This window comes from Chiloscyllium plagiosum, unplaced genomic scaffold (genome assembly GCF_037043375.1).
Source record: "Chiloscyllium plagiosum isolate Xiang-an unplaced genomic scaffold, Cpla_swu_hap1 HiC_scaffold_22, whole genome shotgun sequence".
NCBI classification, from domain to species: Eukaryota; Metazoa; Chordata; class Chondrichthyes; order Orectolobiformes; family Hemiscylliidae; genus Chiloscyllium; species Chiloscyllium plagiosum.
The window spans coordinates 44835538-44850833 of record NW_028270160.1 but is presented as its reverse complement, the minus strand read 5'-3'; the positions used below and the strand labels follow the sequence as shown (position 1 = coordinate 44850833).

Here is a 15296-nt window from a genome sequence, read left to right as displayed (position 1 = left end):
GAGTTTGCGAGTAGTTGCATCTTGAGGTACTTGTGCTCTGAATTGTTCAACCAGAATTGGGAGCGTAGATGCTGCAGAATGTTCAGAACAACTGATTAGGCAGCTTGCTTGCTGTTCTCTTGAAGATGGTGCACGAAAATAATTTAAGGATACAGGTATTTCTCCTACAATGCCATAGTTGCATTCTGTGTGACGTGTTATAGAAAATCATGCAATAGAAATAATGGGGCCTATGGGACAAATAGGTTTGGGGAGAATTACCAAAAATGCCAGTAAAAATTGAAACAAAAGAAGTAGTTAGCCTAATACAAATTATAGCACAGTCTAAGTAAATTTTGACCTGTTGTAACTGATCAGTTGTATAGTGCGGTATAGTACAACTCATCAGAATCTTCAACTGATTACTCTACTCTCAATTGGCATCTATACCTGTTGGCTGCACTACATTCTAGCCAGTCTTCTGGTCCCATCCAATGGTAACACTGCACAAATCATCTCTCAAAATGAAACTTGCTTTGATTAATCAAAGGTTGAATCTTAATTTCTTTCCCTAAGTGTCAGCTTTGTCAAGTTTTTCGGAGGGTTTCGCGTCGTGATGTTTGGGGATGTCTATCACCTTATTTTACAAAACCGCCTGATTTATTACCTACCCTACCCTTTGGTGTCCCTCTTGCACAATCTAGCACCATCACCATTTCCTGGATATCCCAGAGCTGACTAACATCTGTGGTGAAGCACCATCATTAAAAAGATATTGTGCACCCAGATGAGAGCGGTCAGTCCAGAGCTGCTCTGCATAGTTCCTGACATTGGCCCTGGATGTGGCAGATAATAGAAAATTGGTGTCTCTCTTTGTGGGCAGTGACATGGAGATGCTGCTGCTCGAGGTGGGGATGATGCAGAGGTAGGATGTCCTTTTTCTCCCAATCCAACAGTAGATGCCATTCTATTGGATCCACATCAATCTGGACCAGGTCTACCATCCAGAAATGCACAGAATGTAGGTTGACGTTCTCCACCCTGCCAGTGAAAGTGCCACCATCTTGTTGTTGATACCTCACACTCACTGTATCTCTGCTACTGTACCCACTATTTCCTGCAACATTGTCCCCACTCACTCTGATCCTCACTAATATTTGACCATGACCAAGCTTGAATCTATTCTGTACAGACTACTCACCCCTTTAGGGCATCTCCACACATGCACCCAAAGTAACAGTGCGCCACTCACCTTTCTCTTCCTCGTCCACTATGTGCAAAGTTTCCTGACTCTGACCATGCTGTGACCATCTCCATGCCCCTGTACTGGTATTTATTTGCAGTTGGTTACCATATTGATTAGTCACTGAAACAGATTTACATGAGTCTGCAGATATTCTTTAACATCCAAACATATTTTTTTTAAACAAAAAGAGAGAAAAAGCTCTTAATATGAACAACAAAGCCACGTTTCAAACTGCTGCTCAACACTGTCCTTTTACTGTTTGTCAGTTCCAGTGAAATTTCACTCATCACAACCTTTTGAGTTTTTAAATTAACAGATTGCTCCCAGCTTCCTGTCCTCAGGCTGTAGAGACATTTTGATACTTTTCCAAGTACACTAGCACAAACATTTCACAATACCTTTTACAAAGCTCTTCATGAGAGAATGCACAAGCTGTTTGGTCACATGATGCTGATGCAGCATCCAGTCCTCTGTGCATCATGTCACCCAGTGCCAGGAATGAGGATCATGTAACAGTGAACGGGAGGGCGCTTTTTAAAAAGAAGCACGGCAATTCACAAGTCGCGTTACAGAAAAGCCCCATTTAATAAATGCATGTCGTAGGAGAACTACCTATAGAACGGAAAGATATTCAAAGAAGACTGTGGCTCACTTAGATTAGAGAGTAGTGCAGGTGTGGTTCACGGTCAGGGATTGGAGGGACTGTGATTGAGAGTCAAGCAAGTCACAGAGTAATACAGCACAGAAACAGGTGATTGGATGTGAAGTGCGGTAGTGGAGGAATCTCTGGCTTTGCCATTGTCCGAGAAGTACAAGGTTCTTGCCCAGGTGAATCAGGGCAGATGTATGAACAAACTGATCATGGTGCTGTGCTAAGGGAGGCCATCCAAATGAATGGGAATGATGTAAAAAATGAAAATCATGTAATAATAGAGACAATATAGTCAAGGGATCTGATTCTATTCTGCACGTTGATGTATGGTTCCCATTATTTTGGGACCTGTGAATCTGATAACTGAAGCTGTAGTTAGGCTAATTAACAGATTTATGGAGATCAGGAAACATCATTTTAAAGACATCCTAGGTGAAATTTTGAGGCTGCATAGCACTTTGAATATAAATAGGCAAAATTAGTCAGGAAGTGGCAGTAACTAATAAATGCAAGGACTTCACTGGCAGAGGCAATATCAATGAAAAATATATTATGACTAAATGCACAAAGCGTTCACAACAACATAGAATTGGTAATAGATGAATTGGTAACAGAAATAGTAAAGGCATTATGGAAACAAGGTTGAAGAATGATTAAAGTCAGGGACTAAATATTCCAGAATATTTCTATTTTAGAAGTAAAATAGCAGGGCTAGCCCTGACAATAGGATATAGAAAAAATGGATCTTTGATTAAAATCCAAATACAGAATCTGTTTGAAACTAAGATTGAACAAGTGGCAGAAAACGCTGATGGGAATTGCAGAGGATAAGTCTGATACTTTGAGGTGCAAGTAAAAAGGGTAAAATAGTTATCACAGGAAACTTCCACCTTTATAGAGACTATGAAGTAAAATTGTTACTAATTAATATGGGGGGCAGGTTCAAGAGGCAGCAAGATACAGCACTTTGGGGTGAATGGGATCAAAAGTTATGGGGAGAAAGCAGGATTAGGCTGTAAAGATGAATGGCGGAGAAGGCTCAAAGGACCGAATGGTGCCTCCTGCTCCTATCTTCTATGTTTCTGTAATATTCTTTTAAGATTGGGGTGGCATAGTGGCCCAATGGTTAGCACTTGCCTCACAGCATGGGTTCAATCCCTGCCTCAGGCGACGATCTGTGTGGAGTTTGCGCATTCTCCCTGTGTCTGCGTGGATTTCCTCCGGGTGCTCCGGTTTCCTCCCATAGTACAAAGTTGTGTAGGTCAGGTGAATTGGCTATGCTAAATTTCCCATAGTGTCAGGTGCATTAGTCAGGGGTAAATATAAGGTAGGGGATGGGTGTGGGTGGGTTACTATTCGGAGGGTCAGTGTGAACTTGTTGGGCCAAAGGGCCTCTATCCATACAGTAGAGATTCAAATCTAATTCAAAGTGTTTGTTTATTCAGTCAGTATCTCAAGAATTCTCCAGTAACTGTACTTTCTGATAACTTTTGTTTTTTCCAAAGAAAAATTGGTCATTTTGTGTTCAAATAATGCATTCCTAAAAAAACTATTTATAACAGATTGTAAAACCTGCAGTAGTTATTTTTGGGTTTACAGTACTTTGAAATTAAGTTATACTATTAAATCTGTCTTGGTTATTGTGCCTGAGCAAAGATATATTGCTCTCAGCAACTGTTAGTGAAATTGATACCTCACTTTCTTTTTAAAGCTGGTCTGAAGGTCATGTGTTAACTTAGGCTTCAGCTGGGGGCATTCTACTATGATGCTGTTTTGCTGGTGGCTATGACTGCCCAGCTGCTTGCCCTCTCCCCTCTGCCACTCTTATTCTATCTCTGGTGTGATAGAACTCTCCATTTATTGGCACTTTTGACTTAACCATTAACATTCCTACTCTGAGCATGTCTGGGAATAAAGATGTCGCTGCAAAATTGCATAATATGAAAAGTTATTTGATAACTTGCCAGGAAGGTGCTGCTAGGGAAACTCTTATAATAGTATTAAATATATTTGCCTACTTTGAAAAAATTGAATTTTTTTAATGTAAAATATGTCACACCACACTGCGGACTCCATTGTCCTGCCAAAGAAAGAAGCAGGTATTTAACAATGGATTAATTACAATTCATTCAGGACTTGTATTTAGTAGTTAAGGTGAAAATTGGAAATGGGAAAACACTTGGGTAACTCTGTGGGCTTCATGTTGAATCTAGTAGGATTGCAAGTATCCACATTAGGCATATAAATTAGTCATTAATTTATGCTCAACAGGAGAAATTCACCAAGGCTTCTTAGACAGCACTTTCCAAACCCACAGCCACTACCATCCCCCACTCAGCCGTGCTAACCACTGAGCCACCATGCCACCACCTGGAAATTCCCTTGCAAGCCCCTCACCACTCTCACTTAAGAATATATATCACCGTTCCTTCACACTGGATCAAAACTCTGGATTGTAGTGATGCAAGAAGGCAGCTCACCATCACTTAAGGGCAACTAGGGATGGACAATAAATGCTGGCTCAGTCAACAACATCCACATCCCACAAGTGAATTCAAAAATGTAATTCCCCATATCAAATTAGTGTTAAATGCAGCTGGTAAACAGTGGAAAGTCTTCATATAGCTATATATTTATCAGATCAAAAGACAGATTTAGGAATAGGAGATAATTAGTTTGGGCCATCACAAGTGTTCCATGTTGCTGTGGGGATGGTTTATTTTCATTCATGGGATTTAAGCTCACTAGCTATTATTACCTGTCCCTAATTGCCCAGAGGGTAATTAAGAGTCAACTGGAGTCTGGTGTTGCATATAGGCCAGACCAGGTGAGAATGACAAATTCCTTTACCTAAAGGACATTAGTGAACTGAATGGAGTTTTACAACATTAGACTGTGGTTACGTAGTTACCATTAGGCCAGATTTTATTCTAGATTGTTATTGAATTCAAATTTCACCATCTGCCATGGTGGGATTCAAGCTCATGTACCGAGAACATTAGTCTGGAGTTCTGGATTACAAGTCCAGTAACATTAACGCTGCATTACATTTGCCACCCAGGGTTGTGATCAACAGAATTCAGAATAGGTCACATTCCTATTGTTGGTAAAAACAATGACTGCAGATGCTGGAAACCAGATTCCGGATTAGAGTGGTGCTGGAAAAGCACAGCAGTTCAGACAGCATTCGAGGAGCAGGAAAATCAACATTTCAGGCAAAAGCCTTTCATCGGGAATACATCCTGCTCCTCGGATGCTGCCTGAACTGCTGTGCTTTTCCAGCACTATTCTAATCCACATTCCCATTGTTGTCTCCATTTGACCCTATATTAGCGAGCCTGTCTTGAAGCATAACAATATTGTACATGTTACAAATGCAATGTTTTACAAAAATGTGGACTCTTATTTCCAACCTCTTCTCAAATCACAGAATTCCAGGTTCCAGCCATTACCACGGATTATATTGTGACTGCAACTATGTTAATTTATTCTTTTTGCAGTATTCAGCACATCCAAATATACCACTTGCCCAAAGTGACTATGCAACAGTCAGTGTAGAAAGCAAACTGTATGTTGACCTTCGTAGGGAGAGGATTTGAGTACATGAGTAAGGATGTTTTGCTGCAAGTGTATGGGACCTTGGGGAGACCACATCTGGAGTAGTATGTGCAAATTTAACCTGCTTATCTGAGGAATGATATCCTGACTATGAAATGAGTGCAACAAAGGTTTACCAGTCTGATTCCTGGGATGGGAGATCTGATGTATGAAGAGAGACTGGATTAGTTAGGACTTTATTTCCTGGAATTTGTGAAAATTGAGGGGATATCTCATAGAAAACTGTAAAATTCTAATAGGACTAGGAAAGATAAACGTAGGAAGGATGTTTCCAATGACTGGGGAGACTAGCTAGAGGTCATAATCTATGGAAATGGGCTAGGCCATTTAGGACTGCAATTAAAAAGTTTCCTCACTCAGTGGAGAGCTTGTGGAATTTTCTGCAACAAAAAGTGGTTGAGACTCAAACATTTTCAAGAAGTAATTAGGTATTGTTCTTATGGCTAAAGAGATCAAAGGATAATGAGAAAATGGGAACAAGCTACTGAGTTGGGTGATCAGCAATGATCAGATTGAATGGTGGAGCAGGTTCGAAGGGCTGAATAGCCTACTCCTGCTTCAATTTCCTGTGTTTCTTATCCACACAAGCCACACTGCTTCCATCATTCATTACACAGCGAGCTCTCTCAGGGATGCTGCCAACATCTGACTCAATGACTTCATGTTGGCATACTGCTGTCTGATATCTTTAAGAATTAGCATTTGCAATACGTTAACATGGGGAACCCTGAAGCAATTACTTTCATCTCTTACCAGAAATAACCACTGTCATGCCAGGGTTGGCAACAGTCATTTTTACAACTTTGCAGAAGGACAATATCTTAAAAGCTGTCAAGTTGTTCCTAAAGTAACAATAATTATGATGAAATTGGCAGAATCTGGAGATGAGCATATTAGTGTTTGTATAAATAAGGTAGAAGCAAAAAAAATTTTAAATTTGACTTTAATGTGATTTCTGATGTTAGATTTCTTTGGCAATCTATTGAATATCCCAGACAGGTTGGGAAAATATTTAATCAGTCTTGTTTGGGAGTTGTATGAGCCACTTAATGAGCTGAAGGTTGTAGACCCTTGGTCTGTCCTTTTTCAAGCTATTGTCTGGAGCTGACCCAAGCTCCATAAAACTTGAGGGTTTGTTTAACTTTGAGTAGTTTCTATCCACTACCAAAATTATTTGTTTCCATGGTACCTCTTTCCATTCCTCCTTTATTGCTGTTCGAATCCTTATTTGCTTCTGCAGTGCTGTTTGAAATCTCCTTGAGCTCCAAATAATCCAAACTGGTCCCTGTATCCAGTGCACACAGCCCTTTTATCCATCTCCACCCCCTCACTAACCCTGATGATGTTTAATATATATAAATTCCAGCGATTAACTGAAAGGCATCGCGTGGCAAGATTTCTCATTTTAAGAATTTTGCTCGAAGCTAAAAACAACTCCCACTGAATGTGCTACTAATAATCTGAACTACAGAAGAGACAACCATTAATAATGCTTTAACACCATATATTAAAACGCATACATTACAATTTGCTTTCCATGGAATTATAGCTTTTATTTGAAACAATTCAAAGGCATATCCTGTTTCCAATAGGTCCATGTTTCCCAACTTCATTGAGTAAATATCCAAAAAACTTCCCTGAATTCTCAGAATTTCCAAGTTGACGACCTGCAGCAAGACCTACGGCAGCAAAACAATTTTTCCCCTCGGCTTCAGGATAAATCTTCCAGAATCTTTAGATTGTCACAAGATGTCTCTTTGACTAGAGACTGTCCCACTTCTGCTTTGCAGCTGGTAGTTCTTGAAGGACTTGTAGCCTTTGCCTTGCCCTACAACAACACACTGGTGAAGTGGTCATCAAAATGTTATCTCTGTGCATCGTTTTTTTTGCCAGTCTTGTATGTGGGGTTTTTAAAATTAAAAACTGTTTGCTTGCCAGTGCCCAATCTTTTTACATTACTCATTCACTTCAGTTTGTAAATGGATTAGTGAGCATAGAACAAGGGTATTTATAGCAGTATGTAATCAGCCTTCTCAAGTTAGGAAAAGCTTTTTTTCTTTCCTTTCCAACTATGTTTGTGACCTGCTTCAATTATGCTGCATGTATCTTCATCAATTTAATGCCGCATAGAGAAAATTGATCATCTCAGTGTTGGAAATCCTTGGGTAGAAATCAAACGGTATTCAAGTTGCAGTGCTCTACTTGGCTTTTTACGTTGACTTCAAAATAATTGGTCTCACTTGTTCATATTCATTTATTATAAGCAGTTTTTCAAAACGGAAAAGTACAATTTCTTGGTGAGAAGCAACTCTTCTTCCATATCCAGTGTGGGAAGTCAATCACTTGAGTTCATAGCCCATTGGAATTCAACCTAATGAACAGGAAATCTAATTTTGTAGCAGTACAGAAACCAACAGCGGAGAATCAGACTTGTGTTAATGTCCATTAACTATGTCATTAGAAGACTGCTATTTGTGTCATTCAACCTCAAACTTTAGATCAATAATTCCATTTCAAATGTTTCATAATATGCTAGTTTATTTGTAAATATACTACAAGCTTGGTGATATGAAATAACCAAAATGCCTTTTGGTTGACTATTTCTTTACTCTAGGCTTTTGTTTATTAACTAATTACTTTTATTGTGATGGATCACATTTGAATACAAGTGAAATAAGACCATAAGACCATAAGACATAGGAGTGGAAGTAAGGCCATTCGGCCCATCGAGTCCACTCCACCATTCAATCATGGCTGATGCGCATTTCAGCTCCACACACAAATCATGTGTGTTGCATGATTCTCATTTAGTAAATTGCTCATCTCTTTCCCTGATGAATTACGCACGATTGTAGCTACTTTACTGTTCCTTCAGTTAAGGTTTTTTTCTAATAGGTGAAACTTTCCAATTGCATGAATGCTTTGTCAACAGTATCCACAAATAAAAAATACTAATTTATTTTTAAGAATACCAACTTCACTCTGAGCTGAAGCATGCTACATTTCTGTTTTTGTAAATACTCAATGTGATGGGTTTTCAGATTACAAATTATTCTGGAATATTTTTCTTTGTAGTTTCTGTTGACAGTAATGTGATCACTTTCATACTAAATAACTGTGATCACTCATTTCTAAAGTAACCCGCCTTGCCAATGTGCAAATGAACAATCAGAAGCAATTGTGATTGCATTATTTGAACTATAGTGGCTGGCCTTCAATCTACTTCCTTTTGGAAAGGGTCTATCTATAGGATACTCTTGATAATTAAACTAGTTACATTTTTTTAAAATGATGAACTCAGCTCTGTGGTAGTTAGATTATCACCACAGAACCAAAAAACCAAGAAGTGTTCATGTTCTTCTATTCTGTGATGGAAGCCAGAAAAATTGCAAATAAAATCAGCTTGCTACATTGTTCATGGCACTTAAATCACATTGTATTTGGGGATTATTTTTTTCTGTTATGATTTCCTAATTTTATTTACTTTGAGTTTCAAATAAGCAATGTTTGGGAGAAGAGCAAATAAAATGTTGGGAAAAATTGGAAGTCAGATTCACCCATTGTATTGTTGGGAATACTGTACAGTGAAATGGTCTTGATTGCCTTTCATAATGAACATAGTCAGGGAAGAGTTGGAAGCAAAAGGCTTTCAAAACTCATTTGGTGGGGAGGTGAGGACAAATTAATTTTATAATAATTTTCTGCTGGATAACAGAACACTTCTAAAACTTAGTGTGGAATTGGGATGCAATTTTGACAATGAATTGACTTGTGTCACCTGAATCATGTGTGCCTATCATATGAAGTTTGCAATTTTTAACAGAAGGTTACAGGCCTACCCACTTTTTCTCTGTTTACATGCAGCAAGGACATTTGGGCGACGAAGAGGTAAAGAAATTTTTAATACTTAGTGTTTGCTTGTGAAATCTAGTAATATTTTCAATGCTTTAATGGAGTGATTAATGATTTTCAGTTGCTTGTATAAATTCTTTGGTTGATTGGCAAAATCTATGTATCCTTTTGTGGTGGTCCTAATTGCTATCGCGAACTTCTAACAATTCTAAATTAGTAACTTGCAGTTTGTTGCCTTGAAAGTTCTTCAGTATATCTTTTTGACAAAAACTGTTGTGTTTCTTTTTAAGTCTGTAAAATCATAATTAAATGGTCTGCTTTAAATTGTGGCTGAAGAAATAATTGCTTAATAACAGTTGCATTCAAAGCACAGTGTTTGAGATTTCCTTTGAGCTTGGTGTTTTTTTTTAAGTAAATGGTGGGATTTGTTTTTGTTCCTCTGTACAGTGTTGTTTTTAAATCTGGCCATGGTATCCAGGGGGAGGTTCTGAATGCAACCCCCAGGTGTTTCCCCACAGATGACAAACAAGAATCTGTCATAGAGAGAATCACCTGTGGCAATTGAGGTTTTAATTACCTGCTCACCCTTTCCATTGAGACCTTGAGTGAAGGAGTGATACCTCGGAAAGGATGTTTTCATTTGCTGTTGCTGGGGAGAGTTTAAATTTCTTTCTCGTAATATTTCCTCAAGTAAGTTCTTCCCATTCAGCCATCTGAGTGTGATGGTCTGCAAGATGCATGTCGGTTGCCATAGTTACCACTAGTCAAAGGTCAGCTGAGGGGAACACTTGTTATCCCTCTGTTCTCACAATTATTCTTTTGAAGCATGTATGCTGTCTTATGTCAAGGTGTCTGCCATAGCTCACTTGATGGCACTGTTGACTCTGATTTAGACAATGTTGGGTTCAGGCCCCACACCATGTCTTGAGTACAAATACAAGGCTGACACTCCTTTCTTTTATTAATGGAGTGTCGGATATACCACCTTTTTCAGGTGAGATGTTGAGGCCCTGTCTGCCTGTTCTGCTGGGTGTAAAAGATCCATTGGCCTTTTGAAGAAGAGCAGGCAAGTTATTTGCATTGTCCAGGCCATTCCTCCCACTGATATCACCAAAACAGATTACCTGTGTACCATGTTGCAATTTGAGTGTTTTGCTGTGTGCAAATTGGCCACCGTATTTCCCAAATTACAATAATGGTTACGTTTTGAAAAAACTTCATTAACTGTCAACTGCTTTGAGATACTTGGGGGTGGTCATGGAAAGCAGGATATAAATGTAAGTTTTATCTTTCTTTTTATAAGTAACCTATAGCTTATTTTGAACAAACTACTTAGTACTTAAGAATCAAAAACTATTTAATACTGCTGACAACTGTTTTGGTTAATTCACTTTCAGGCACCAGGAAATCCTTTTTGGTCCCACTTAATTTTGTTTTTTCTTCCAGTTTTAGTAGATTAGCCATATTTTAGAATTTGTTGTTTTAAGAGAGATTTTGGAGAAGATTTGTAGCTCATATTGAATGTTTGCTTGCTGAGCTGGTAGATTTATTCTCCAATGTTTCGTCACCATGCTAGGTAACAGCAGTGAGCCTCCGATGAAGTGCTGGTGTTCTGTCTCGCTTGGTATTTGTGTCTTGGTCTGATGTAGTGGGTAATATCACTTCTAGTTCTTTTTCTGAGAGGTTGGTAAATGGAGTTCCTGTGTGTGTCTCTGTTTAACCAGTTCCAGGATGGATGTATTGTCCCAGTCGAACTGGTGTCCTCCTTCATCTGTGTGTAAGGGTGCTAGTGATAATTGGTCATGTCTTTTGATGGTTATCTGGTGCTCGTGTATCCTGGTGGTTAGTTTCCTGCCAGTCTGTCCAATGTAATGTTTGTGTAGTCCTTGCAGGACATTTTGTGTATGACATTTGTTCTGGTTGTTGGTACGGGTCCTTTAAATTCATGAGCTGTTTCAGTGTGGTGGTAGGTTTGTGGCTACCGTGCTGCCTCGGGGCTAAAGTAATCTGGTCCTCATCTCTGAGATGTCTTTAATGTATGGCAGGTTAGCTAGAGTCTCTGGGCATGTTGTGTTTTCTTGTTTAGGTCAGTTATGTAAAAATTGGTGGACTGTGCTTATCGTGTTGTTCCTGAATACGTTGTACAGGTGTTTTTCCTCAGCTTCTCTTAGTTCTTGGGTGCTGCAGTGTGTTGTGGCTCGTTTAAATAAATGTTCTGATGCAGCTCCGTTTGTGGGTATTGGGATGATTGCTTCTGTAGTTGAGTATCTAGGCAGTTTACAGCTGGACTGTAGCTCTCCATTGGCTTTGCTTTCTACTGTGATGTCTAGGAAGGGGAGTCTGTAGTTGTTCTCCTCCTCTTTTGGTGAACTTTATACCAGTAAGGATGTGTTTGTGGGTTTCTTCTAATTTGTTGCATTTCATGATGACAAAGGTTATTTAAATGAGCCACAACACACTGCAGCACCTAATCTAGTAATTAACTCCGAGATGAGGACTAGAGTACTCCAGTCCCTAGGCATCATGGCAGCCTATAAACCTACCACCACACTGAAACAGCTCTTTATGGATTTAAAGGACCCTGTACCAATAGCCAGCAGGATGAATGTCATATACAAAATACCCTGCAAAAACTACAATAGACATTACATTGGCCAGATTGTCAGGAAACTAGCCACCAGAATACACGAACACCAACTAGCCACCAAAAGGCATGACCAACTATCACTCGTATCCATACGCACAGACGAAGAGGGACACCAATTCGACTGAGACAGTGCATCCATCCTGGGAAATGCACGGGAATTCATAGAGGCCTGGCATTCAAACCAGAACTCCATTAGCATTTCGATTTGGATCCCATTAACCAACCTCTCAGAAAAACAACCAGAAGTGATATCATCCATCATAACAGGCCAAGACAAATAAATAACAAGTGGGACAGAACACGTGTTTTATTGGAGACTCACTGAAGACATTACCTAGCATGGTGACAAAATGTCTGAAAACCAATCTACCAGGTCAGGTGAACAAACTTACAATCTGATTGTTTCAAGCGCTACACTTCACTGTTTGATACATTAGACCAATACTTGGCTTTGCTCAGCTAATCATTGATGTAAACATTAGATTCATGACAGGCCAATTTATTTCATTCAGTCATCACAATTTCGTGCTTTTAGTTCATTTCCTTCAAATCAGTTGTACCATTAAAGATAGGATGTATTGATGTTGTTTGTAGAATGGGTAGCCTTGGCTGATATTCCAGAGCTTCAAGTTTGACCAGCTAGTTTTAGTTTGAAATTTTTTCTTCACATTCTTAAGTGATTTAACTTTCTATAATACATTTGTTAAAAGCAAGTAACTTTCTTTGGTTAGATTTGGCAAAATCCCTACCGTATTCCTTGAGTCCCATAAGTTCTTATTATTTTTGTTTGGTTTGAGAGAGCAAGGCACCTGATTTTAGCCTCCCCATTGGATTCTAGTCAGAATGCCTTGGCAAGTTACCAGGGTTGGTGAGGGATCTGTATCTTGAGGATTGAATTTTCCCTCTCTGGATGATATGGGATATTTTGAATATAGTGCCCAGTTAAGCTATCTTTTGAACTTTGATCTTGGCCTGAGATGCTTTTCTACATTTCAATGCTGAGTTGCTTTTTGGTGGGTACTATCTTGAACACAAACCATTCCTGTTAGTGAAGTGTAAATTCTCAAAATTGTGTAATTAATTTCAAGTGCTCACTTGTGAAAGAATTATCTGTGAAAATTCATTATTCTCCCTTTCTCCCTGTGACTCAATGGGTTAATGCCTTGAGTGATTCTTCATTGTGTTACATAGATTAGGGGTAGAATTGGGTATAGCTGTGAGAGACTGCTAGAGATGTATAATTTACAAATGCACATGAACATGGCATGCATTTGTTGAAGGTGGTGCTGGAGAGGTTTTCATTACAGCTGTGGAACACAGCCTTGCTATGATTCACTATTTTCAATTGAAATGGTACAAATTGAACAAATTAGAGAAATGCATATTCCACACAGAAAAATTACAAATAAGAATTTCTTGTTTCAAAGTCATTGGAGGGGGGAGAAACATCACAAGCACATTATTCAAGTTGCATGTAGTTACTGGAATTTTAAAAAAGTGGAATTAACAATAGTTTCATAGCTATGTCTTCAAAGTTAATGACACTGCCGAAGTAGTTTGTTTAGCAGCAGACAGTTTAGGTTTACAAACTGTTTATATTGGCTGTACTTCATAATGTTTAGTTTAAATATGAGATTAGTGCACATGTGAGCATCTTTACGTACTTGCCTCTTTTAAAACACTTGGTTGATGTCCCATGAGTTAGTAGGACTTGAGAAATTTTATATAATGCGCATTGGAAGGCACTTATGTTTAAAAGATTTTGTTTTCCTTTTGAGGCACCAGTTCTTTAATGTTGCGAATTGTGTAGTATTGATCATAAAATAACTGAGGTTAAATTGATTCTTTTGATTTTAACCAGGCCGTTGAATTCTGAATTTTCCTATAAATCTGTTTCTACTTTACCATAGTGTAGATATTGATGTATGGTTTTATCCATTCTTTAGTTAAAAGCTTGCATTCATCCTAATTGATATTTTGCTTCCTTATTAGATGGCCCATGCCTGGCCTTGCTGTTCATGACACTTGCATTGTCTGTATAAATTTTCAAATATTAAAGAATCAAAATGGAATGATCTTTTTTAACACAATCAATCGTTTGAGTTTTCCGAAACAAAAGATATCGAGTACTTAACAATGAATATATTCTAACAGTTACATCTTCATGCTGAGTTGCAGCAAATTGGCAGCCGTGCAGAGTTCAGGTCTCTGAGACAAATTTTGAAGTATCAGAATAATCTTCAGGTTCCTTTTTTACTCGATGGAGGTGTGAACTGTTTTCCAGGTCGTTCTTCACTATTTCCTATTGAAGACGGTTTCCTTGATGATGGTCATGGTGACCAGTCTTTGACATCAGGTTTAAACTCTCCAACCCGCTGTCAGAATGGTGAACGAGTGGAGCGTTACTCACGAAAAGTCTTTGTGGGTGGCCTACCTCCAGACATTGATGAAGGTATGCATGTCAGACTTCTAAGAAATCTGTCATAATGCTCAGATTCCTTTACGACTATTAACACTGTCTCTATACAGTATTCTGTGGCAGTATTTTTTGTCAATTTTTAATTTTAATGAATCATTGGTATGATGTCTCCTGTAGATGAAATTACAGCTAGTTTCGTCGATTCGGACCTCTGGTGGTAGACTGGCCTCACAAAGCTGAAAGCAAATCATATTTTCCACCTAAAGGTAATCAACTAATAAAACTCCAGCGTGGACTTGCATTTTAATTGTTGTATCCTCTAGACTTGACTTAATATAAAGGTCAATCATTCCACAGAGGTAAAATGACCAAGGTGACAAGGACCTTGAGGCTGTAACATTGTAAATCACAGCTAGTTATGGATTTATAGGATGGAAAAATTACTCTGGCTGCTTAAATGCAGTGAATATCTGTTCTGTTAAGACCAGGTCTGACTCCTGATCTGTCGTGTTACCTAATGTCAATCGCTAAAATTGATCCTTGCTGGAAATTTGTTTTTGCATCAAGTGTCTGGCTATGACTGTCCCTTGGTCACCATTGCACACTCTCTTCCTCCCTGTCTCTTCTCTTTCCCCATCTCTTTCTCTCTCTCTACTCTCTCTCTCTCTTCTCTCTCTTCTCTCTCTTCTCTCTCTCTTCTCTCTCTTCTCTCTCTTCTCTCTCTTCTCTCTCTTCTCTCTCTTCTCTCTCTTCTCTCTCTTCTCTCTCTTCTCTCTCTTCTCTCTCTTCTCTCTCTTCTCTCTCTTCTCTCTCTTCTCTCTCTCCTCTCTCTCCTCTCTCTCTCTCTCTCTCTCTCTCTCTCTCTCTCCTCTCCTCTCTCTCT

General features: G+C 38.9%; 1 protein-coding gene across 1 annotated transcript in view; it reads left to right on the top strand.

The window, feature by feature from the left end:
* Nucleotides 1-15296, top strand: part of cpeb3 (cytoplasmic polyadenylation element binding protein 3) — a 119887-nt gene that overhangs the window by 57485 nt on the left and 47106 nt on the right. The window contains 4 exon segments of the mRNA XM_087998999.1: nt 9360-9383; nt 14279-14446; nt 14591-14602; nt 14605-14679. Of these exon segments, the coding sequence (XP_087855125.1) occupies nt 9360-9383; nt 14279-14446; nt 14591-14602; nt 14605-14679 (279 nt within the window).